The 10,051-nt window shown below is 46.0% G+C and overlaps 1 protein-coding gene across 1 annotated transcript; it reads right to left on the reverse strand.

Annotated features, from left to right (window-relative positions):
- Positions 1 to 1,773: 1,773 nt before the first annotated feature.
- On the reverse strand, positions 1,774 to 5,132 carry KCNE4 (potassium voltage-gated channel subfamily E regulatory subunit 4). Its single transcript, XM_006742327.3, has 2 exons — positions 4,851 to 5,132; positions 1,774 to 4,294 (listed from the first exon to the last, which is right to left on the reverse strand). The coding sequence occupies exon 2, from the start codon at positions 4,266 to 4,268 to the stop codon at positions 3,756 to 3,758; it is 513 nt and encodes a 170-aa protein (XP_006742390.1). The 5' UTR covers positions 4,269 to 4,294; positions 4,851 to 5,132; the 3' UTR covers positions 1,774 to 3,755.
- Positions 5,133 to 10,051: the final 4,919 nt, after the last annotated feature.

Below are 10,051 nucleotides of genomic sequence, written 5' to 3' on the forward strand. Positions count from 1 at the left end.
TCTACTGAACCCCATCTACACCCTGCCTTCCTGCGGTCCAGCCCCTGCCCGAGCCACCGTCCTGGTCAATGAGCTGACATATCTCCCTCCAGCCCTAGGCTCCACCTCTTGTCCCGTAACCCGTGACTCCCTGTAGTTTTCTCCAGCTGGCTGCCTAGATTGCGGGTAAGGCAAACGTAGGCTCTGTCTCTACCTGGAGTATCAGATGCATTGTAAGCTCAATGTTCTGTCTGTTCCACAATGTCTATGATTGGAGTGACATTTTACAGGATGATAAATGACCCTTCTCCAGCTGGGCCCTGGAAGTGCGTGCCTGACCACAAGCCCCTCCAGTTGCAGCTCTCAAATGTACCATGGGGTCTACTTTCCAACCAGAATCATGAGCCAAGAGTACTCTTTCCCTGGCCCAATTCCAGCCTTTCCCAGTAATTTGGATCCCATGGTTCTGTCCATGAAAGAAAGCTTTTCCTCTGCAGCATCCCCGCCTGACTCTGACGTACAAAGGTGTAATTAGAACAGCATGGAGCAAGCAGGATGATCCATTTACCTCATCCCTAACATTTAAGTGCTTTAAAATATGTTTCTAATATCCTAGGTGCGTGGGGCCAAATTTCCTTCTCAGATTTTCACATGCATGAGTAAATCCACACAGACTAAACCCCTTGGGCCTTAGGTTCTGCTTAGAAGTTCTTTTTTTTTTTTTTTTTAAAGAAAACAAATACTCCATTAAAACGACATAGTGTACTCTGCATATTTTTAGGACAATTAGAGTTTAGAATTCCCTCTTCTTCCGCCCCTGGTTTAAAAAAAAAAAAAAAATGTTTTAACTCTTTCCTCCCCAAGAATGACATATTAAGCCCGGATAAATTGAAAGGCTTTCTTGTCTTTTAAAATCATGTCCTCATCTTACATTGTCAAAATACCAACTGGTGAATTGGGATCCTGGATGTGCTTTGGGGAGAATCCAGGCTCCGCTGTACTTTTGCCAGATAAAGACTTTAGGGAGACAGTTATTTGGGAACCTAATGGAAACATTTGCTTGAAATTGAAAAGCTAAACTCACAGGAAACGGAGAAACATAAAAGTAAGGCCACCCTCTACCATCTGCTTGACTCAAAATGGGTCACTGGCTTCGGTCATTTTTCTTCAGCACTTCCGACTGTGTAAATAAAATCATAAAAGAGAGGCCGCAGCAGGCTGGCGGGACCTCAGCCTGGGGGGCGGAGCGAAAGCAAGACCAAGTGGGAGGGGCGAGCGGGTCAGGTGACCGGGAGGGGGCGGGAGCGCCAACCCCAGCTCCCGCCCGCGGGCTCCGATGTGTTCGGAAGTTTTGCGGCTGTGTCCGCCGCTCGGCTCCCTGCCCGTAAGTCTCTGCTGCCATGGCCGCTTGTGGGTCATATTTGCCCAGCCAACATGCAAACCAGCTGTGTCCTTGCGACCAAATTTGGAGCAGCATCTTTGCACCAGATTGCCCTGTCCCTCTGCATGTTCAAATTCAAGGGCCCCAAAGCCCCCAAATGTGAAAGAGAGGAGGATGTCAGACCCATCTGCAGCTTGGGTTGTTTTTTTTTTATTATTATTATTCATTGCAAAGCATATCAAAGGATGGAAAAGCCCAGCCCCGCTCCCTCCATGACTCAGGCAGAAATAAGATACACCTTCCTGGGAGTCTGACCCGGAAAGATGACCCGGATCCAGAGACGGCTTGGGAAATTATCTGGGATGTCCTGGAAACTAGGAATCATATTGAAGAATCGAAGAGAGAGCTCATAATTTCTTCGGGAAAATGTGTTTGTTTATTTAAATTAAAAAATAGTGTGAAAATTACAAACTGTTAAATACAGAAGACGATTTTATACAACTTAATAGAATAAGAAGGAAGTATATACATCACTTTTTTAACAGGCGCAGATAGACTTGCACCAAACTTCAGGATTAAGCAATGGAAAATGTGACAACGCACATGTCCCTCGCAGTAAAGCTTCAGAATTCAAGTGATTCCAGGCAAGGGGCCAAACTGAACTTGGCTTCTTTCACCTCAAACAGCCCCCTTTGGAGTAAATCCACACTCTGAATTTTAAAGTGAACGGAGGGCCCTTTTCCCCCAAAACATAAATGTCCTCTAGCACTGTGTGAGGGCAAACTGATAAACCAGCTCATCTACTATTAACCCTTATGGGAACAGTAGTTACTGCTATCTTCAATCAAGGAAGAGCGTGTTTAAAAAAAAAAAAAAATTTTTTGTTTTTACTAGAATTAAATTTGACCTTTTGGTGTGTTTCTCTTCCTGCTTGCCTTTAAGGGCCTAACGGGTCTGCTACAAAGCTACTGTCAGCAGGAATACACGGAGATACCAGCAAGCATTCCTGAACATTTGCTTTTAGATTTCTGGTTTCTCGGCTGAAGTATTAACATTCTACTACCCAGGGAACTTTGCAGAGTAAAATGTGATATCTGCCTCCCTAGTTCACTGCTGAGAAAATGACAGCATGAACGGGGTGGTGATTCGTCCTGAATTTCCCAGTTACATGTGTTCTGAGTCTCCAACTGCAACTTTAAATAAGCAGATCTGTTCTCAGACTAACTGGCCAAGTGGGAAATATTTTGTCCAAGCTTCCTCACACCAGGCCATACAGGATTTATCAGAGTCTTAAAATCCAAAGACATCCTCTCAGCCCCCTGGGGATGTAGATTCAGGAGTCTCATGAAGGCAGTAAGCCTCTCGATGACATGCCCAGGACCACACAGCATATCAGTGTCAGGGCTCGGGATCGGAAAACAGAACCTGGACCCCCGCTTTGTACAACCTCCACCTGAGTATGCCCTTTTAGGTCTCGGCTATGTGACGAAATGCCATATCGTGGAGGCCCACTTTATGTCAGCTCCCCGCTCAGAAAACTAGGCTGGGAAAAAAGCAGCAGCAGAGCTAACGGCTTGGCCTTGTTCAACCCCACCATCACCCCTTCTAGAAAGATCAGGAAGAGTCCCCAGCACAGCTATTCAGAGTACAGGTTCGATTCTGGGGAAGCCCTTCCAACCAAGAAAACGTCATGCCAGCATGCGATGCTGGATGGTCCGAGGTCAGAGTCCAAGGTCATAGGTTAGACAAAGGCTCAAAATAACAGATTCTGTTTTATAATCCCAGCTAATGTTAACAGGTTGTGAAAGTTGCTTTTTTTTTTCTTACAGTATGCAAAAGAACCAGGTTTGACTCTCCAGCTTTCTGCCATCAAAAACCCTCCATCAGACATCCCCCTCTAACCCAAAAGACCTCCAAAGGAAGCTCTGTAACCTGCCAGGAACACCATAGGGGTACTTACAGCCCATCAGATCTAGAGCAAAGCTCTAGGCAAATTAGCAGATCAGAACCAGTCCCTCCGCATGTCCTAGGCATTGGGCAGCCCTGGAGTGGGCAGATGCCCCAGGGGTTACCCAGGGCATCCAGCGAGAAAACAACAGCAAGCACAGCGACCTGCCGAATTCGGGACTGGAACCCCAAGCCCCAGACCCCAAAGTCAAGGTGCACACTGCACATCTTTGGGGCTTTTCAGTGGCAGGTCTGCACCACAGGCCCGGCGTGGACTCCTGGCTGCTGACTCCAGCGGAGTCTTGTCCCCCATCGCCCCACGCAGGGGCTCGCCAACGGTCTCTTTAAAGTGACAGCTGCCCTGAAAAGCGAAACTGGACACGGGAAGTGTCCTTCCTCTCTCTAAGGGTGCTGGCTGATGGGGCCGCCTCCATGGGCCCTGGGGGTGCTAGGAATTCTGATGGATGTTCTCTGAGGACCCTTCGCTGCTTTCGTTGAGGAGCATCTCTGAAGTCTCCCCCAGCTCATCATCTGCCCCCTCCTCCTGGATAGTGAGGTGCACGTCTGGGGAGGAGGACTCGGAGCTCACGCTGTCTCCTTCCATGGAGCAGAGGGTACAGGACAGGGCAGGCGCCACACTCTCCTGCAGCATGTTCAGCATCATGGGCACCTGCACCGACCTCAGGCCCGACACCATGGGCAGCGGCTTCATGGCCTCCCCCCAGAGCCTCTCCTCATCTTTGTACAGCAGCAGGAGGCTCGACTTCTTCTCCCGCCTCTTAGATTTCATATAGCCCAGCATGATTCCAATCAAGAAAATGCCGTAGAAGGACATGACCACCAGAACGTAGAAGTATTCATTGCCGTTGCCGCTCTCACTGCCGGGCACGTGGGACACCAGGTGGCTGCTGGGGGCTGCGGTGCTGGGGTGTGTGCTGTTCAGAGGCTCCATCTTCAGCATTGAAGCGCCACGCACACAGCCAGGGTCTGGGGAGAAACCTGCAGGTTAGACCTCTCCCACGGGCCCACGGTGCAGGGAGGAGGCTGAGCAGGAGGTTTGTGGGATTGCAGCATCAAAAAAGCTGATAACTGCATGGAGAAATCCTGGTAAGAAGGCCCACAAAACAGCTAACAGAGGTTAGGTGTGAGAGGCCAGGGTGGATGGAGAGAAGGGAGGGAGGGATAGGGAGACATGCGACAAGGACTTTCCTTTTTTAGGGTATATGTGTCCTCTTATCTGCACTTCATAAAGCGAGTGTGTAAAAAGCATTGCTTTGATCATTTTAAAATCCAAAGGGGAAAGTCAGTCTAAGACAAGGGAGCATAGAGAAGATAAATCACATTTTAGTCACTGGGAAACTTATTCTAACTGAGCAGAGGAAAAAAAAGAAAGCTTACATGTTGCTTCTCAAACGTAAGCTTATTTTTAATTCAAAGCCGAGTTTCCTAAGAACAGAGAAAGGGAAGGAAAACCTCATCTACTCATTGCACAAAACAGCCCTCTCTCAAATGTTTCTGAAGCCCAGTTGCATTGCTAACTTACCCAAGGCTGGCAAATTCTTCCAAAGTCCTGGGTTGCTAAATGGCCAAGTCCGAGGGCGTCCTTCCTCTCTGCGGGACTCCGCGCTCTGACAACTCTGCTTCTGCCGTTGGGATATATAGTCAAGAAATGCATCGTCACGTGTTCTGGGAGGAAGATTTACAACAGAGGTTGGTCGTGGCAGAGTGAACAGCACTGCGGTTCAACTCACTGAACTTCGCAGCTGTGAAAAGAAAGAGACTGGGAATCGGGGATTGCTCCTCACCTCCGCCCCCCCCTCCCCCAGCCCCGAGCCAAAGTTTCCAGGTGGCCCTGAAAACGAGTGGAAAGAGGAGAAGGAATGTGCCCAGTTGGAACTGTTATCCCAAGGTCCGCTCTCATTCAAAATGAGTTCGTGCTTCATTTCCCTCTTGGGGAATAACCATGATGCCTTCTGCAGGTTTTCAGAGACAGTCAAATACCATCGACTGGATAAAAGACAGTTGGAAGCAAGTGCAGAGTTTACTGTCAAGAAACTCGGGCTTATGTTTCAGTTCTTCCACGAACAAGGCAAATGTCATAAATCCTTACTGAACCTTTCTGCGCCTCAGATGCCTGATCTGTAAAATTGCTGGATGTGGGAGCTTCGACATGGAGAATTAGATGAACCGTGTGAACTTTTGAATCCCTGTCAGCTTCATCATTCTAAGATTTAACGCTGCCTGGTACAGGGCAGCCTTTTTAAAACATGGAGAGGTTCTACCCGTCTTTTGCATCAGGCTCATACATTTATTTTTTATAATTAAAATATATCTTCCAGATTCTTTCCAATTGCCCGTGTGAAGTGAAAATGGGTTATGGTGCAAGACACTGTGGGCAGTTTGGGCTCCTGTTTGATGGCACATCACTGCTCCTCCGTAGCGTCCCACAGAGACCATCCACACATCTCTTTGCTGTCTCTGGCGGGTCAGGGGAAGAGCAGAAATTCTTCTGGTGACCTGCTGAGCACAGTTCAAGCTTTTAAAACCTATGCAAACCTTGTGTTAAAATGGTTGCTGTGATCAAAATTGAAAAAAGAATGGAAGACTTTGATGTCATTCCATCCGCTCCCCGGGATGCTTATTCTGAGAGGCTATTATTCTAAGTTAAAGTAAACTGGGAGGGATGCTCTGTTTCCCAGTGGTCTGGTGGCCTATGAATTGCAGCCAGACTGTCTTGGGGAATCGACTCTAGAGAAAACATTTCTCGTGGTTCTGCTGTTGTTCAACTGAAGCTGGGGGAGAGCATGGCAACATCTTCTTCCGCATCTGGAATGTACATAGCCCACACACTGGGACATTCACAGCTGCTACAAGAACCCACCCAGGTTAGCGCCTGGCCCTAAGTCTGTTGGGATACCTATGGAAAGAGCAGGCTAATGAGCACAAGACGCTCTTTTCCCCACTGGTCTACTTGTGTTATGGTTTAGGCTGTGTTCACCTGTAAGTCCACAACTGGCTTCAAGGTATAACCCCTGACCATTCCAACACCAAGATCATCCATACACTGGACTTCTGCTCACACCAATAAAGACATCCTTACGGTTGTACCAATACTTGAAAAGTTCCACAGCTACCTTGACCAAGGTAGATTTGGCCTTTTCAACTTGTATTTATCGTAAGTACCTGACAGCTTCCATCTTCCGCTATGCCTACAGTGGTTTGTCAGGGTCATCAAAACTAAGAGAGACCCGGGAGAAACATGTCTGTTGATTGTGAATCCCCATATGGTAGAGTATGTACTTTGGGACATACGAGTTTAGTAATCACCCAAAAGTGGCCAAACACAGCAAACTGGAAACTTTGAGGAGGCAGAGAGGAGATGGAAAAAAGGGAGAGCAGATTTAAGGAGCAAGGAAGCATGGAGCCTGGTGCCAGGAAGCCAAACAGAGGCCAAAGTTTCAAATAAGAGAAATCCCCCAAATCAAGCCAACAGTCCCAAGACAATAAAACCAATAAAAGACAGATGAAGAGCAAGAATGGAGTCCAAAAGACAAAGCAATTCTGAGACTTAGGAAGAGCAAAATCTTTTTACAAGCATAAGGGAGGGAACAGCCCAGATGAAACTCTGCTGGATGCCCGCTTGGTGTCTCTGCTTCTTCTAGGACTCCATGCTGACTCGATGTGTAGCTGTTTCTCCTAAGCTTAAGTGAAATGAAGCAAAGCACTTGGCGCCTTATCTGCCAGAATGTGTGTGCTCCATCTATGCTTTGTGTTGTCATCTTTGAGAGTGCTTTGTTGCTAATAAGAGCTTCAGGTGCCTGACTCCAGATTTTTTTGTTGTTGCTCTTTTCTCTCCCACCAAGAATACAATTTAAGTTGTGGGGCTTGCAACCTCAGTACACATAGCTCAATCTTCTCTCCAGCTCTCACTCATAACAGTATTAGGAGAATTATGGCAGTGGATAATGGCATAAGTAGTGAGGGAGGAAGGAAGAGCCTCTACAAAGTGCACTGTATCAGGGAGAGGATGTCGACACATGAGCATTATTAATTATATCTACTGTGAGTCACAGTTTCAAGAGAGCAATGTTAAAGAAGTAAATCCATTTTCCAGATATTTTCTCCTATTCTGTGGCTTGCATTTTCTTTTCTTAACAGTGTCTTTTGAAGAGCAAAACTTTCTTTTTATTGATGGAGACCAATTAATCAAAATTTTTTATGGTTTGTGTTTTTTTGTATCTTAAGAAATTTTTGTCTGACCCAAGGTCACAGAAATTTTCTCCTTTAAATTTTATAGCTTTAGCTCTTACACTTAGGTCTATGATTCATGTCAAGTTAATTTTTGTATGTAATACAAGGTGTGGGTCAAGACTCATTTTCTTGTTGCTTATGGTTGTCCAATTGCTCCAACATTATCTATTGAAAAGACTGTCATTTGCCCATTGAGTTGTCTTGAAAGCTTGGTCAAAAATCAATTAACTGTATAGAGTGTAGGCCTATTTCTGAGCTCTTTATTCTGTCCTTTTGGTCTATCTATCTTTGCATCAAAGTCATGTTGTTTTGATAAATCCATTCTTAAACTGGCATTTTAAATTATGCAACCCATACTTAGCTGAGCATCTATTGTCAATCAGGCATTTGGTAAAGGCTTTGCTTACCTCAATCCTGTGAGGTAAGAATTACCACCATTCCATAGATAAGGAAACGGAAGGTCAGAAAGGCTAAGCAAATTGCCCGAGGCCAGACCAATAGTAGTAGGCTCAGGATTTGAACCCAGGTCCATACAATTTCAGAACCCATTCTCTTTTTCCTACCCTTTGCCTCACTCAATGGGAATCAGGAAAGGGACTGAGAAAAAGTAGAAAATAGAAGATGGGTATTTTTCCAACTTTTTTGAACCTTCATAAAACTTTTTTTTAAAAAGTGAATTCCTGGGGTGCCTGGGTGGCTCAGTCAGTTAAGCGTCTGTCTTCATCTCAGCTCATGATCTCAGGGCCCTGGGATCTGTGTTCAGTGGGGAGTCTGCTTCTCCCTCTATCCCTCCCCCTGCTCCTGCTCTCTCTCTCTCTCTCAAATAAAAAAAAAAAATCTTGTAAAAAAAATATAAATAAAAAGTGAATTCCTGTGTGGCCAGACATAAATACTAGTGTGTATTTACAAATTGACTCAAGCATAAATGCAAATGTGCAACCGCAAATTGTTTATTCTGAATTCATGCTATCAAAAACTTTGGAAGCTATACCAACCTTAGTATGTTCTAGAAGTTATCAGTGAAATAGTCATATTTTTATCCTATCTCCATATTGTCCGTAGTAAAACAGTTTCCCTTTTGTTTATATTTATAGCTGATTTCTGGTCTTGTTTGATTTTTTTTTCCCCCCTACACAATCCTGACCCACAACCTTCTCCAGAGCTTTGAGTATTTCAACTTCCTGGTAACATCATGTTCACCAAATGACCCTGGCCACACATCTCTGAAATTATGTTAGCAGCTTCTGTGACTAAACAAAGTCAGTGCTGGGATAAGAGCGTGGTGGTGAATCTCATCAGATTAAACGTAAGCCTGGAGTCCAGAAATCTGACCCGGCTCGGCCTCCCCCATGCTACGTGACTGGCTAAATTACATCATTTCTCTGTGTTTCAGTGTTGGCCCCTCAGGCATGTCAAGCCTAGGATAATTAATTGTCTCCAGATACTCAGAAATGTCCCATAATCCAGGAGGATAGCCATCTTCAGAATAAGGAACAGAACAGAACAAGATACGGGATAACCAGGCTGCAGGACTGGCAGAATATTGCCAGATGCAACTCTCAGTGTCCACCCCTGATGTTGCTTTTCCCAGAAACCCTTTCTGAAAAGTTGTGTCTGGGAACTCTTTCTGTGGTCTTCCCTTGTAACGCCCTGAGTCACCCTCCCTAGACACATACTTTGTAGCATTCCTAGCACTTGGAGTAAAACAAGACTGGGTATCGGCTGGGGCTCAGTAAGACCCCCAGACCCCCCTAGAACACCGGCTGTGTCTCAGGGGATGTGAAGAGTTAAGATGCAAGAACTCAGAACTCTTAAAATTGGAGAATGCCTGATAAAGTTGTCATTAACTTGCCCTTGTTATTTAATCAAACTCTTTTTCTCCTGGAACTTAATTAACAAATACTTGCATAGGGCCTGAAATGTCTCAGGAACTGCTATAAACACTTTACAAATTTTTTCTTACTTAATCTTCCTAAAAATCCTGTGAGATAGGCTCTAGGATCATCCCTATTACATGGATAAGGAAACTGAGGCATGGAGTGGTCCGAGTAGCTGCCCCCAGGTCACCCGGCTAGTACATGGCAGAGCTGGCCTTGGAACCCAGAGCTGAGATTTTGAACACAGAGTCTTTGAGTCTCACCACCACACCACATGGCCTGTTCTAGTTACTGAGTGTCCCAGGCACAGCACTATGCCCTGGATCAGTACGAGGTGAGAAAAGAGAGATAGAGAGTCTCAATGTCTCCTGCAGCCTGCAACCTGTTGGACAGAGGACTGGGGTCATACCCACACCTGGAAAAATCTAAAGGGTGAGAGACTGTGTCCAGTTCTGGCTCTGGAGAAAGGCTGTTGAGTAAGGAAAGCTCATGCTCCCCGAGTTTTCCAGGAGAAAGATCTGGGAGTGTTTCTGATAGGCCAGAGGTGGGCCACACAGGAGGGAAAACACAGACCTGGGATATAGGCTAGTTCCTGCCCAAGATGGTGGCCCAAGGG

Source organism: Leptonychotes weddellii, chromosome 3 (assembly GCF_054177405.1).
Source record: "Leptonychotes weddellii isolate Sample4059 chromosome 3, ASM5417740v2, whole genome shotgun sequence".
NCBI classification, from domain to species: domain Eukaryota; kingdom Metazoa; phylum Chordata; class Mammalia; order Carnivora; family Phocidae; genus Leptonychotes; species Leptonychotes weddellii.